General features: G+C 44.0%; 1 protein-coding gene across 1 annotated transcript in view; it reads right to left on the bottom strand.

The window, feature by feature from the left end:
* LOC121282410 (tubby-related protein 3-like) overlaps nt 1-15,838 on the bottom strand; it is a 193,707-nt gene that overhangs the window by 123,902 nt on the left and 53,967 nt on the right. Inside the window, exons 14-16 of the mRNA XM_041196126.1 lie at nt 4,976-5,084; nt 3,791-3,889; nt 1,855-2,026 (exon numbers count right to left, since the gene is read on the bottom strand). Coding sequence (XP_041052060.1) covers nt 1,855-2,026; nt 3,791-3,889; nt 4,976-5,084 — 380 coding nt within the window. The remainder of the gene's footprint in view (nt 1-1,854; nt 2,027-3,790; nt 3,890-4,975; nt 5,085-15,838) is intronic.

Genomic DNA, 15,838 nt, shown 5'->3' on the forward strand with positions numbered 1-15,838 from the left:
ACCGTATGTGAGACGCCCCCAAAGACGCAGAGGCGAGACACATACTGTGAGACCTTCCCAGAAGACACAGAGTACCTCCACTCACTGTGAGATGCTCCCTAAAGACCCAGAGGAGATACACTGACTTTGAGATGCTCTCTAAAGACACAGAGGGGGGATACTGAATGTGAGACTCTCCCTAAAGACACAGAGGAGAGATACTGATTGCAACACACTCCTTAAAGACACAGAGGACAGACACTGACTGTGAGACGCTCCCTAAAGACAGAGATGAGAGACACTGAATGTGAGACCTTCCCAAAAGACACAGAGGAGAGACTCTGACTGTGAGAGCCTCCCTAAAGACACAGAGGAGAGACACTGACTGTGAGACGCTCCCCAAAGACACAGAGGAGAGACACTGACATTGAGACCCTCCTAAAAGACACAGAGGAGAAACTCTGACTGTGAGACCCTCCCTAAAGTCACAGAGGAGAGACATTAACTGTAAGACGCTCCCAAAAGACACAGTGGAGAGACACTGACTATGAGACCCTCCTTGAAGACACAGAGGAGAGATACCAACTGTGAGACTCTCCTTAAAGGCACAGAGGAGGGATACTGATTGTAAGACGCTCCCTAAAGTCACAGAGGAGAGACACTGATTGTGAGACATTCCCCAAAGACACAGAGGAGAGACACTGATATTGATACCCTCCTAAAATCCATAGAGGAGAAACTCTGACGGTGAGACCCTCCCGAAAGACACAGAGGAGAGACGTTAACTGTGAGACGCTCCCTAAAGATACAGTGGAGAGACACTGACTGTGAGACGTTCCCCAAAGACACAGAGGAGAGACCCTGACTGTGAGATGCTACCTAAAGACACAGAGGAGAGACACTGACTGTGAGACCCTCCTTGACGACACAGAGGAGAGATACTGACTGTGAGACGATCCTTAAAATGACAGAGGAGATATACACTGTCTGTGAGACCCTACTTGAAGACACAGAGGAGAGACACTGACTGTGAGACGCCCCCTAAAGACACGGAGGAGGGTTACTGACTGTGAGACGCTCCTTCAAGACACAGAGGAGAGACACTGATCTTGAGACACCCCCTAAAGACACAGAGGAGAGACAGTGACTGTGAGACCCGCCTTAAGGTGATAGAGGAGAGACACTTACTATGAGATGCTTCCTAAAGACACAGAGGAGAGACACTGACTGTGAAACTCTCCTTAAAGACACAGAGGAGAGACTCTGACTGTGAGATGCTCCCAAAAGACACAGAGGAGAGACACTGACTGTGAGACCCTCCTTAAAGACACAGAGGTGAGACACTGACTGTGAGACCCTCCCTAATGACAGAGAGGAGAGATATTGAGTGTGAGACACTCCCTAAAGACACAGAGGAGAGACACTGACTGTGAGACCCTCCCTAATGACAGAGAGGAGAGATACTGAGTGTGAGACACTCCCTAAAGACACAGAGGAGAGACACTGACTGTGAGACCCTCCCTAATGACAGAGAGGAGAGATACTGAGTGTGCGACGCTCCCTAAAGACACCGAGGGGATACACTGAGTGTGTGATGCTCCCTAAAGACACAGAGTAGTGACACCGACTGTGAGACTCACTCTAAAGACACAGTGATGTGAGAAGAGGCCAGGTTCCTCTGACACTCGGCCAAAGTCAGAGAGTTTTAGGTCTGCGAGCAGCTCTCCGAGGCCTCTCCGTGAGATAGCAAAAGGACAAAAATCAAATGAGAGTGGAGCAGAATTCTAAAACCTAAGAGAGGCCGTTATATTCACATAAACAGATACTTAAAGTATTTACTCAGTATAAACATGACAGATTGTGCATGTAACTTACCATCATTCTCGTGGACTATTTGGAAATTCTTCACTGAAGCATGTGTCACTCTCCCATGGAAGTTTAACACATAAGACTGAGTATCATTGTTCCACACTGGAGTCTTATTGTGCAGCTCGATTAAGTTCTCCATGTTTTTACTTTGCCGTCTCGAGAGCAGACCATCTCTGTCCTAAAGGGATGATCACATTTCCTCATTACTTCACCTCCCTCTGCAAATGCACGGCCCACATTACTCAACAATCTGGGGCAACTTTATAGGCCCTGAGCCCTCAGTTCAGCGCCAAAGCTGGAATCTCTAACCCAATGTGCTGGGGTTTCAGGCACTGATTCAGGCCATCAGAAAATTTGCATTGTTATAAAGCTTTAATTTACTCTGTTTGATACAATGTAAGCTGATTGATCAAGGAAGTGTGCATATTTCACAGAATCTGGTTGATTGAAATGGGATGGGACAGTTTACTGCAGCAGATGAAGGGTGAGTGTTTACTCCATTACTCCAGTAGGGGGGAGAGATTTGCCCCATTACTCCAGTGGGGGGGAGAGATTTGCCCCATTACTCCAGTGTGGGGGAGAGATTTGCCCCATTACTCCAGTGAGGGGGAGAGATTTGCCCCATTACTCCAGTGAGGTGGAGAGATTTGCCCCATTACTCCAGTGAGGGGGAGAGATTTGTCCCATTACTCCAGTGAGGGGGAGAGATTTGCCCCATTACTCCAGTGAGGGAGGGGGGAAGAGATTTGCCTCATTACTCCAGTGAGGGGGCAAGATTTGCCCCATTACTCCAGTGAAGGGGTGGGGGAAGAGATTTGCCTCATTACTCCAGTGAGGGGGAGAGATTTGCCCCATTACTCCAGTGAGGGGGAGAGATTTGCCCCATTACTCCAGTGAGTGGGGGGGGGGAGAGATTTGCCTCATTACTCCAGTGAGGGGGAGAGATTTGTCCCATTACTCCAGTGAGGGGGAGAGATTTGCCTCATTACTCCGATGAGGGGGCGAGATTTGCCCCATTACTCCAGTGGGGGGGGGGGGGGGAAGATTTGCCTCATTACTCCAGTGGGGGGGAAAGATTTGCCCCATTACTCCAGTGAGGGGGAGAGATTTGCCCCATTACTCCAGAGAGTGGGGGGGGGGAGAGATTTGCCACATTACTCCAGTGAGAGGGAGAGATTTGCCCCATTACTCCAGTGGGGGGGGGGGGAAGATTTGCCTCATTACTCCAGTGGGGGGGAAAGATTTGCCCCATTACTCCAGTGAGGGGGAGAGATTTGCCCCATTACTCCAGTGGGGTGGAGGGAGAGATTAGACCCATTACTCCAATGGGGGTGAGAGATTAGACCCATTACTCCAGTTGGGAGGGGAGGGTGCTAGTGGTTTGCACCATTATCCCAGTTGGGGGGGAGTAGTTTGCCCCATCACTCCAGTTGGGGGGGGGGGGTTGGTTTCCCCATTATTCCAGTGGGGGAGAGTGGTTTTCCCCATTACTCCAGTGGGGGTGAGAGATTTGCCCCATTACTCCAGTGGGGGTGGGGAGGGGGTGGGGAGGGGGTGGGGTGGGGTGGAGGGGGATGGTTTGCACCATTACCCCAGTAAGGTGGGGAGTAGTTTGCCCCATCACTCCAGTTGGGGGGGGGTTTGGTTTCCCCATTACGCCAGTGGGGGAGAGTGGTTTTCCCCTTTACTCCAGTTGAGAGGGGTTGGGGGAGGTGGGGATGTTTGCCCCATTACTCCAGTAAAGGGGGGGCGTGGTTTACACCATTACCCCAGTGTGAGGGTTGAAGAGTGGGGGTGGTGTTTGTTTTACTCTGCTAGCAGATCATTTCCTGAAATTTACGTCCCTGTATCTCAGATGAGAACCTGGTCAAGAGACAAGGAACTCAATTACTTGGTGAAAGGTCATAAAGACCCACATATTTAATGTTTCCTTCAAACTCACATTGCGTGGTCGGAAGGGAATACGTTCTTGGTCCTCATCCATCGCTGGGATAATCACTGTCATCTTCCTGGGACCTTTAAATCCAAGGACATTTGTCTCCTGTAAACAATTTACAAATTTGTGTTAAATGACACTAAACCACAAGGACACCACATTGATCAGAAGGCAGTACCACCTGGCCATGTTTCAGGTTTATCTATGATTACTAACTATCCCTCATTAACTCTTATTATAAACTTCACATATTAATTACCCTGATCTGAGACATTCAATATGGAACACAAGGGACAGAGGGCCAAAGTGTAGCCCCTGTATCTCTCATAGAAGCTGTGACTGTAATGATCAAGGGTTACAGTCCCAATTCACGTGTAGACACATTAGAGGATCAGCTTGAAAGAATATTGATGATAGAAATTATAGGATATCGGAGAGGAATTGCCTAACTTCTATCCCCCGCATTGGCTTGTTTTTAAAATAAATTTGTTGTTTCTGTCTCTTCCAGGAAATGACACAGACTGTTAGGTGGGGAGCATTTGTATTGTGAGGTCAAAGCTTGTGGGACAGGCTGAAAGGACGAGTGGATCTTACCTGTGCATCAATTCTGTATGCACATCTTCCGTCATGTCTGTTCCAATGCTATTCAGTTGTAAAGAATGACCAACTGCCAGGGCATGATATAAATGAGATACCATACCTGCCCAACTGAACTGACCTCTCCCTTGAAGGACACAGGAAGCGCAGAATGTGGGCAGGTAATGTAGGCTATAGATAGGAGCTGTGCGCCAGCTGGGGGGAATCCAAAGTACTGGCAGTAGTTGCAGAGCCTACTCATGACTTCAAGAAAGTGGAGCCCCAGATCCCTGTCTCATTGAGGATGAGGAGGAGGCTGCCATCACACTATTGAGCTGGCACTGAGAAAGGTGAATTTTGTAGTTGTTTGCCGTTAATCAATGGTTGTGACATGGACATAACTGACATTAAGTGATCACACATTTTCCTGCTATCGCATTTCCTAAACTTCAAGCAGTGTTTCATTGGCTGTAAAGTATTTTGGGATATCCCAAGGTTGTGAAAGGTGCCATCAAAATGCAGATTCTTTCTCTCTAACAAGTGAAAGTATGATACAAACCTGAAGCCAATGACAATTTGCTGAGGCAAGTCCATCACTTCACTACAGATACTTACATAAGTGACGGCAGCAAGCTCCTGACGGATGTTGGAACGGTTGGCCTTTCCCCTCTCAGGATTGACTCCATTGTCAAACACTGTAAACTTGGTCCCCATCAGGTTCGACCTTAGCAAGTTCAAACAGACCAAAATAAAGCTGGTGCACATCAATTGGCAAATCATTAGGAACACAGTCACAAAAGGAACAAGGGAGAGAAAGACTTCAAAACTTGAGCATATGAACAATGACAGACATGGTGAAGATCCTCTGGTTCATCCAGCCTTTTCTGCACAATTTGAAACACCTCGAGCGTCATGATACATAGATTCTGTACCCTACCCAAAGCTATGTGAAAAGAGGTGAAAAATCAGATAAAATGTGACTCCAATGGGAAATGCCTCTCCAATCTTCCTTAGGTAATTTAAACTTGTCCAAGAGATCACTCTGGCATTCCTTAGTGTGACACCTGAGTCAAACAGCAGTACTGTCTTGAACTGGACACGGTAAAGGGATAGGTCCACTCGAGGACATAAGACCTACCCTTTGCACAAAGTGATCTCCATCCTGGCCAGAAACAGATCCAGCTCTCGCTTGCAGGAATTCAGCAAACTGGCATCCTCTGCATGAGCTGGCATGTTCCAGAGCTCCTCTTTCTCGGGGAAAAGTACCACCTCCTGATATCCAGCCTAGATAAGGCCTTTTACAACTTAAAATAGTGACCTCTGCTTCTCCCTAGCCTCCTTCCTTTGCAAATCAGTAGAGAGTCAACGAAAAGTCTTTCTTGGTGAACCATGCACTGGTTTGTGCATCAATCAATGCATTATAGAGTCAAATGTTAATGGAAAGATTAAATTTACAGCAGATTCCAGGGAATATTTCTGTACACTGAATGTGATCAACAGCTGGAATTGTCATTGAGAAGGTCGATTGAGGTAAGGACACTGGAGTCATTTAGAAACAGCTGATGTGGTAATAGGGTTATGGTAGGGCTGGAATTCTGGAAGGAGAAGATCAAATAGGCTGAAGGGTCTTCATACAGATTTATTTTGTGATCTTTTTGTTGAACTTCACAGTCCCAAATTTTTCCCTCACTCTCTTCTGTATGACAAGTGCATGGAGCAGGACATCTACTGAGGAGCACAGGGGAGAAGGAGTAGTCATTTAGGTGCAAAAATTCCCCTGGGAATGGGTGGTTTTTCTGGAATAGGGAGGGAACATTCCCAGTGCAGATTTGGAAGTTCCATGGCAATATTTCAGTAAAGGTCTGGGGATGTTTTTCTACATAAAGGGTGACAGATAAATTCATGGTGTTGCTGTTGTTGTCAGCAGTTTCCTGATGTCCAGCCTGTGTCGTCTGGCTGTTATGAAAACAAATGGTCTCCAGTCTGACTGTTCCTCCTCACTGGCCCATTAATCAGAGTAAATCATCCTCCTGTCCTCAACAAAGAAATGGCTCATGATGGAGATAATGTGAAAGAGATCCCTAAATCACATAAAAATATGAAATTCAAAACAGGATATGTTAAAAAGACTCAGCCGGTCTGGTAGCAACTATGGGGGGGGAAACAGCGTTAATGTTTCGGATCGACCTGAAGCACCAACTCTGTCTGACCTGCTGAATGGTTTATAACATTTTTTATTTTTATTTCAGATTTCCAGCATGCAACATTTTGTTTTTGTTATAGAGAAGGTAATCATTTCGATCATCAGTTGACAGAATGTGCCTGTCATGAATCAGATACAGGAATATGTCGCTTCAGGCTAGATCCAGAAACAGCTATTAGTTGGAAGCTGGAGACAAAATCTTTCTTCCTCACATCAACATTTTTCCTCAATTAGATCCTTATGTCTTTGCAAGGACAGGCACAATAAATTAACATGGGATTATCTATAAATGGTAAAAACAATTTAGAACTGAGGAGATATCCAAACCCAAATTATATCCTTCTTTTTGTAGTCGTGGGGCTACTAGGCATGAGCAAGGAATGGTAGGGGTTCAGGATGATGTGGGTGGATAGAGTTTGCAATGAGCTGTAGTTTGAGCGGAATGGAACTCAGAAGACTGGAAAGTGTGGGAAAAATTAAACATCGAGGCGATTGAAGCCTGGTTGAGTGTTTGAGTGGTAGGGGGTATGAGGTAATGGGTTGAGGTAATGTTACTGAGATAGAAGAGAGTGTGTGGTAGCCTGAATAGTATGTTAATAGTGTTAATATTGAGAATTCAGGAGGCATCAGATTTTAAAATGTGAAAGATTTTAGAAGTAGGTAAAGAGTTCCAGTATGTGGGAGGTGCTGGACACCAAGGTGATCCAGAGTGAACATGTCTGTAGTAAGTATTTGCAGCTCGAGGAATTTTGGATCTGAGTTGAGGAGCTGGAGCCTGAGCTGCAGACATTGCACCACATCAGGGAGTGGGAAAGTTACCTGGACACTTTGTTTCAGGAGGCAGTCACACCCTCGGATTAGGTAATTCGAATTTGGTCTGTGATCAGGGACAGGAGGGTGTGACTGCAGGTGAAGCAGGTATGGGAACCCAGGGGGTAGCATTCGTGGATCTTCGGCCCCTGCAGCTGTCCAACAGTTACAAGGTTCTTGCAAACTGTGTGGACAAGAGCGGGGATTGCAGGGAGGATGAGTGAACTGACCATGGCACCATGGTAAAGGGAGCCAATCAAGTGAGGGAAGGAAATAGGAACGTAGTAATGGTGGGGGACAGTATAATTAGGGGGACAGATACTGTGCTCTGCAGCTGTGAGCGTGAGTCCCAAACGCTGTGTTGCCTGCCCGGTGCCAGGGTTAAGGACATCTCCTCAGGACAGGAGACGAACTTGGAGTGGGAGGGGAGGGATCCAGTTGTTGTTCACGTTGGGACCAACGACATTGATAGGACTAGAAAGGAGATTCTGTTGAAAGAATTTGAACAGTTGGGAGCTAAATTAAAAGGCAGAAACTCCAAAGTAATAATGTCGGGATCACTACCTGAACCACAGTCAAACTGGCTTAGGTTAAATAAAGTCAAGGAGTTAAGTGTATGGCTCAAAGTTTGGTGTGGGAGGAATGGGTTTCAGTTCATGGGGCACTGGTACCAGTACTGGGGTAGAAGGGAGTTCCGGTGGGACGGGCTTCGCTTGAACTGTGCTGGGACTAGTGTCCTGTTGATTCGAATAATTAGGGCTATAAAGAGGCTTTAAATTAAATGGAACGGGGGGTAGGGAGCGAGTTCTGGAGAGGGGATATGTAGGCTTACAAAGCAAAAAGGTATGGCAGGGCAGGGCAGCTATTTAGTTAACGATACCTGGAAAGAGTGTACAAACATAAAAAAGGCAGCAAATAGGGTCAAAGGGGTAAAAATAGTAAAAAGGCAAAATTAATGGCTTTTTACTTAAATGCACGTAGTATTTGGAACAAAATAAATGAATTAATGGCACAAATCGAAGTCAATGGGTATGATCTTATAGTCATTACAGAGACATGGTTACAAGGAGATCAAAGCTGGGAACTAAATATTCAGGGGTATGTGACTTTTCAAAAGGGGAAGCAGGAAGGAAAGGGTGGTGGGGTAGCTTTGTTAGTATGAGATGGGATAAGTACGATAGGAAGAAATGATCATGGATCGGAAGATGTAGAATCCATATGGGTGGAGGTAAGAAATAACAAGGGGAAGAAGACACTGCTGGGAGTAGTCTATAAGCCCCCTAACAGTAGCTATATTGTAGGACAGAGAATAAAGCAGGAGATAATGAAGACATGTAAAAAAGACACTACATTAATCATGGGTGACTTTAATCTTCATGTAGATTGGAAAAATCAACTTGGCAGAGGTAGCCAAGAGCAAGAATTCATAGAGTGTATTCAGGACAGTTTTCTGGAACAATATGTTATGGATCCAACCAGGGATCAGGCTATTTTGGATCTGGTAATATGTACTGAGGCAGGTTTAATAAATGATCTCAGAGTAAAAGATCCCCTGGGAAACAGTAACCATAACATGGTAGAATTTAGCATTCAGTTTGAGAGTGAGAAACTTGGGTCGGAAACAACTGTGCTAAACTTAAATAAAGGTAATTACAAAGGAATGTGGGCAGAGTTGGCTGCTGTGGATGGGAAAGGAGTTTAGCAGAAAAGACGGTTGATGAACAATGGAAGATGTTTAAGAAAATAGTTCATGACTCACAACAACGATATATCCCAGTGAGGAAGAAGGATTCTAGGAATGAGATAAATCAACCATGGTTAACCAATAAAGTTAAGGATGGTGTCAAATTGAAAGAAAAGACATTCAATGTGGTAAGTGGCAAGGATTAGTGGTAAGCCAGAGGATTGGGAAAGTTTTAAAAACCAACAAAATATGACAAAAAATAATAATAAAAGAGGGAGAAAATCAACTTTGAGGGTAAACTAGCAAGTAATATAAAATGGACAGTAAGAGCTTCTTTAAATATACAAAAATGAAGAGAGAGGCCAAAATGAACTTAGGCCCCTTAGAGAATGAGGCTGGGGAAATAATAATGGGGGACCAGGAAATGGCAGAGGAGTTAAATAAATACTTTGCATCAGTCTTCATGGTAGGAGACACTAATAGCATTCCAAAGATACTAAATAATCAAGGGGCAAAAGCAGGGGTGGGGGGAGGAAATAAATACAATAATTATCACTAGAGAAGTAATGGGGAAACTAATGGGGCTAAAAGTGCAATAAGTCTGCTGGATCTGATGGGTTGCATCCTAGGATATTAAAGGAAGTAGCTATGCAGATAGTGGATGCACTGGTAGTAACTTTCCAAGAATCCTTAGATTCTGGAAAAGTCCCAGAGGATTGGAAAACTGCCAATCCAGTGCCCTTATTCAAAAAGGGTGGGGGACAAAAAACAGATAACTATAGGCCAGTCAGCTTAACATCCATCATTGGGAAAATGTTAGAGCCTATTATAAAGGATGTAATAGCAGAGCAATGAGAAATGCACAATATAATCAAGCAGATTCAGCATAGCTTCATGAAGGGGAAATCATGCCTGATAAATTTATTAGAATTCTTTGAGGAGGTAACAAGCAGGAAAGTGAAAGGGGGACAAGTAGATTTAATATATTTAGATTTCCAAAGAGGCGTTTGATAAGGTACCACACATAAGGCTACTTAATAAGATAAGAGCCCATGGTGTTGGGGGTAGTATATTAGCATGGATAGAGGATTGACTAACTAGTAGAAGGCAGAGAGTTGGGATATGGGGGACATTTTCAGGATGGCAATCTGTAACTAGTGGAGTGCTACAGGGATCAGTGCTGGGGCCACAATTATTTACAATATATATCAATGACTTGGATGAGGGAAATGAATGTATTATTGCCAAGATGACACAAAAATAGGTGGGAAGGCAAGTGGTGAGAATGACACAAAGAGTCTACAGAGGGATGTAGACAGGTTAAGTGAGTGGGCAAAAAACTTGGCAGATGGAATATAATGTGGGAAAATGTGAGGTTATGCGCATTGGCAGGAAGGATAGAGGAGCTGAATGTTATTTAAATGGAGAAAGACTGCAGAAAGCTGCAGCACAGAGGGATTTGGGGGTCCTCATGCATGAACCCCAAAAAGTTAACATACAAGTTCAGCAGGTAATAGGGAAGGCAAATGGGATGTTGGCCTTGATTTCAAAGGTTATGGAGTATAAAAATAAGGATGTCTTGCTAAAAGTGTACAAGGCACTAGTTAGACCACACCTAGAATATCGTGAACAGTTTTGGTCTTCTTATCTAAGGAAAGATATACTGGCATTGGAGGCAGTCCGCGAGGTTGATCCTGGATGTGGAGGGATTTTCTTATGAGGAGAGATTGAGTAGGTTGCATCTGTCCTCATTGGAGTTTTGAAGAATGAGAGGTGACCTTATTGAAATATAAAAGATTCTTAGGGGGCTTGACAGAGTAGATGCTGAGAGGTTGTTTCTTCTTGTCGGAGAGTCGAGGACCAGAGGGCATAATCTCAGAGTAAGGGGGTGCCCATTTAAGACAGAGATGACGACGAATTTCTTCTCTCAGCGGGTAGCGAATCTGTGGAATTCTTTACCGTAGAGGGCTGTAGAGGCTGGGTCGTTAAGTATATTCAAGGCTGAGATAGATATTTTTTAATCAGTACAGGAATCAAGGGTTATGGGGAAAAGGCAGGCAAGTGGAGTTGAGGATTAACAGATATCTAATGTACAAAATATAATATAATATCAGATATTTAAGGTTCACCATGACAGGAACATAGAAACATAGAAAATAGGAGCAGGAATAGGCCATTCGGCCCTTTGAGCCTGCTCCGCCATTCATTATGATCATGGCTGATCATCCAACTCAATAGCCTGCCCCAGCCTTCTCCCCATATCCTTTGATCCCTTTCACCCCAAGAGCTATATCTAACTCCTTCTTAAAAACATACAATATTTTGGTCTCAACTGCTTTCTGTGGTAGTGAATTCCACAGGCTCACCACTCTCTGGATGAAGAAATTTCTCCTTGTCTCAATCCTAAATGGTCTACCCCGTATCCTCAGACTGTGACCCCTGGTTCTGGACTCCCTCACCATCGGGAACACCCTTCCTGCATCTACCCTGTCTAGTCCTGTTAGAATTTTATAAGTTTCTATTAGATCCCCTTCATTCTTCTGAACTCCAGTGAATATAATCCTAACCAACTCAATCTCTCCTCAAAAGTCAGTCCTGTCATCCTAGGAATCAGTCTGGTCAACCTGCGCTGCACTCCCTCCAAAGCAAGAACATCCTTCCTCAGATAAGGAGACCAAAACCGCACACAATATTCCAAGCATGGTCTCACCAAGCCCCTGTATAATTGCAGCAAGACATCCCTGCTCCTGTACTGAAATCTTTTGGCTATTAAGGCCAACATACCATTTGCCTTCTTTACTGCCTGCTGCACCTGCATGCTTACCTTTAGCGACTGGTGTACGAGGACACCCAGGTCTCATTGCACATTTCCTCTCTCAATTTATATCCATTCAGATAATAATCTGCCTTCCTGTTTTTGCTACCAAAGAGGATAACCTCACATTTATCCACATTATACGGCATCTGCCATGCATTTGCCCACTCACTCAGCATGTCCAAATCATACTGAAGCATCTCTGCATCCTCCTCACACTCACCCTCCCACCCAGCTTTGTGTCATCTGCAAATTTGGAGATATTACATTTAGCTTCCTCATTAAAATCATTAATATATATTGTGAATAGCTGGGGTCCCAGCACCGATCCCTGCAGTACCCCACTAGTCACTGCCTGCCATTTGCAAAAAGACCTGTTTAGTCCTACTCTTTATTTCCTGTCTGCCAATTAGTTTTCCGTCCATCTCAATACACTACCCCCAATCCCACGTGCTTTACTTACATGCTAATCTCCTATGTGGGACTTTGTCGAAAGCCTTTTGAAAGTCCAAATAAACCACATCCACTGGCTCCCCCTCATCAACTCTACTAGTTACATTCTCGAAAGATTCCAGTAGATTTGTCAAGGATGATTTCCCTTTCATAAATCCATGCTGACACTGTCCGATTCTGCACTGTTTTCCAAGTGATGGTCTCATTGAAAGGCAGAACAGACCCGATGGACTGAATGGCCTACTTCTGCTCCTATGTCTTATGGTTTTATAGTTCAGGCTCAGCCAGAATTAATCTTTGTGTTAAATATACACAATGATACATTGGAGGTGGGCCTGTGTCAAAAGCCTCTCTATTGTTCAGGTGTCACTGTAACCCAGAGCTATCCCTGTATCTGGCTCAATGTCACATCCAGCATCGACAAGGTGCTGGAGTCCTGAATAATTAACAGAGAGGAGTGGGTCAGACATGCCTGGAGCTTATTTTCCGACGCAGTCTGGTGAACAATTTGTAATCTTTGGGGAAGAAAGCAGTGGGTAGGAAGTGACACAATTTGAATTTTTAAAGTATCACTAGCCTCCTCTGCCACTTCTGGTTTCAGGAAACTGCATTTTACAGGAGATGAGAACTTGAGGTCTGAGTGTGATGTGATCTGAGTACATCCTGCAGCCTGAGTGAAAAAACTGTTGGAGCTCTACAATAAACCTTCTGTCTGTGTACTCTTAGCACTCAAGACTAAATGGTAAATATAGAGTCACACTTACACTTAACAATCATGTTTACTTTTGCAGAGTTATAGAGTCATTACAGCACAGAAGGAGGACATTCAGCCCATTGAGTCTGTGCTAGCTTAGTGTAGAGAAATCCAGTCAGTCCCATTTCCCTGTTCTATGCCCAAAGCCCTGCAATTTTATTTCTTTCAAGCGCCCATTCAATTTCCTTTTCAAATCTGTCACAAAACTATAATATTTTTCATAGTATCATGGTGGGATATTGTAAAATAGGCTTATGTGTTTGTGTGTGAGTGTGTGTGTGTGGATGGTTCTGTCTGTGTGACAGATTTAATTAAATAAGAGATGGGTAGACTGGAAGGTTGAAATTATCAAAAGAGTTAGGTGTAAAAAGGGCATTTGAAATGCTAATGTGTGAGCTAGGGTAAAGTCAACAGATAGGGGGTGAATGAAATTTTCATTTTTAGATACGGGAAAAGTTGTTGGATTTTCAAAGGGGCATGAGAAGGTTTTTACGGCTGGCAAAATAAATACGGCAAGGTTATTATGTTGATTTTTCCCAAAAATGCTGTCCATAATGATAATATGAAAGATTTTTATATCATGAGAAAAGTAAATTCCAAAGACATGGGGAACAATGGGATTTACAGGTCAAAGAAAGAAAAATATATTTAAAGAAGGATGGAAAGCTGTGCGGTGTGTGGCCGCGTGAGATCTAAAAGATACACCGTGTGAAACAGATTTGAGGAAAAAGCCTCCAGCCACTATGCAGAAATCTGCTGTTCCAGTAAACAAAGTTGTGTTAAAAGCCTTTGGAATTCCACTGTTGAGTGGGTGCATGTGGTAACCTTGCTGGATTGTCTTTATAAATTTAAAGTCTATTTTGGACTGTTGCCTTAAAGTGGGTGTGTAGTTGGCAGTCCAGCTAATTAGGAATTTTTGGAATTGTTATAATATTAAGTAACTGTGATATTGTGTGTGTGTTTTATTCTTTTCTTTTGTTACTAAATGTTTTCATATAATTTTTAAAATCTCTAAAGGTATTAGTGGACTCATTGGCTAGGATTTCCTGGTCAGTGAGCGTGGGGCGGGGTCCACTTGCCGACTTGTAAAATGACCTGGGATGACGTCGGGGGCTCAGCAGAATCAACTGCATGCCTGCCGACCTGTCAATGGAAAATTGAGGCCATTGACAGAGTATTTAAAGTAATTAATGGACCTGCCCGTCTAACTTTAAGTTTAGTGGGCAAGCCAGGAGCCCTGACGGGCATTAGAAAAAGCATGAAACCTCATCCCCGGGCAGGATGAGGTTTCATGTAGGTTTTAAAAAATATAATTAAAGTGGATTTAAAAGTGATGGACATGTCCCATCTCATGTGACAGTGTCACATGAGGGGACATGTCAGGGAATTTTTTTTTTTCTATTTTTAAGATTTTTTACTGTAGAACCGATCTCCCTGAGGCAGCACCTAGTCTCAGGGAATCCCTACTCCGCCCACACAGGGAGTGCATAGCACTTTTATGCGGAGGTCACACTGGGCGGGCCTTAATTGGCCCACCCACATAAAATGGCAGTGCACCTCCGCGACCCACTCTTCAACTTCCTCCCCAACGGGGTTAAAATTCTGCCCATTATTTCTGAATTCAGCGCACAAACCTTCTCATAATAAATACAAATTTCAAAACTATTGTGATTGTGCTGCCAAGTTTCTCTTGTGGATTTGGTCAGCCTGGCAAATGCCACCTGCTGTATCATAACAAATCATTAACCATCTTTGCTTCCCCCACCCTCGTGTGCAGCAGTTCCAGGTCATTACCACCCACCATTTAAAAACATTCTTCCTCACATTCCCCCCTTCACATCTTGCCCAAAACCTGAAATCTGTGTCGCCTAATTCTTTGTCGAACCTATCTAAACCTGTCATAATCTTGTATAACTCTATTAAATCTTCTCTCAACCTCCTTGACTTCAACGCCAACTTCTCCATCCTAATTTTGTAGCTAAAATCTCTCATCCCTGGAACCTCATCTCATCTCTGCCCCTTCTCAAGAACCCTCATAACCTTCCTATTGTATGGTGACCAGAACTGGAGCTTTTATAAATGTTCAGCAGCATTTCCCTGCTTTTGTATCCAATGCATCTATTTATTAAGGCCAAGAGCCTATATGCTTTGCTAACCGCTCTCTCAGTATGGTCCTGCCACCTTCAAAGACCTATGTCTAATCAGCCCAGGTTCCTCTGTCCCCTTTATGCTTCTTTTTACATCAACATTTTTCTTTAAATTTGCACTTCCTTTTAAGTTTACACTTCTATTAACACTTGCATTTATATAAATCTAGATTTTGATTTAAGTTGGAACTTGTGTTTAAGTTTGCTCCAATATTTACATTTATTCGGTGAAGTTATTCCGCCCTACACTTTAGAAGGTGCCCAGGTCTGGTTCCAGGTGACATCCTTTCCAGAACCAGGGACAGCTCCACCTGAAAATAAAGTGGATGGTGTTGTTGCTTTCAGGTTCTCATAGCTTAAGCTGACTAAGCTCCAGGGGCACTTGGGGTTCTGAAGCAGAGGCTCCTGCCATCTTGCTCCCTGGCTTCATGTGGGTGTGCTGTACCTGTCCCAGGGCAGTGCCCCCTCTAGTTATCTGGCGGTCTACTGTGGATACCTCAACAGTTTGCTTTGGAGGCTTTTGATCACGGCAATGGGTTTCCAAATGTATCAACTGATCAAAACAGTTTGCTGACATAAGGAGAGTTGGCAGATTAGTAAATGCTCCTTGGA

The sequence above is a fragment of the Carcharodon carcharias genome, chromosome 9 (genome assembly GCF_017639515.1).
Source record: "Carcharodon carcharias isolate sCarCar2 chromosome 9, sCarCar2.pri, whole genome shotgun sequence".
Taxonomy (NCBI): domain Eukaryota; kingdom Metazoa; phylum Chordata; class Chondrichthyes; order Lamniformes; family Lamnidae; genus Carcharodon; species Carcharodon carcharias.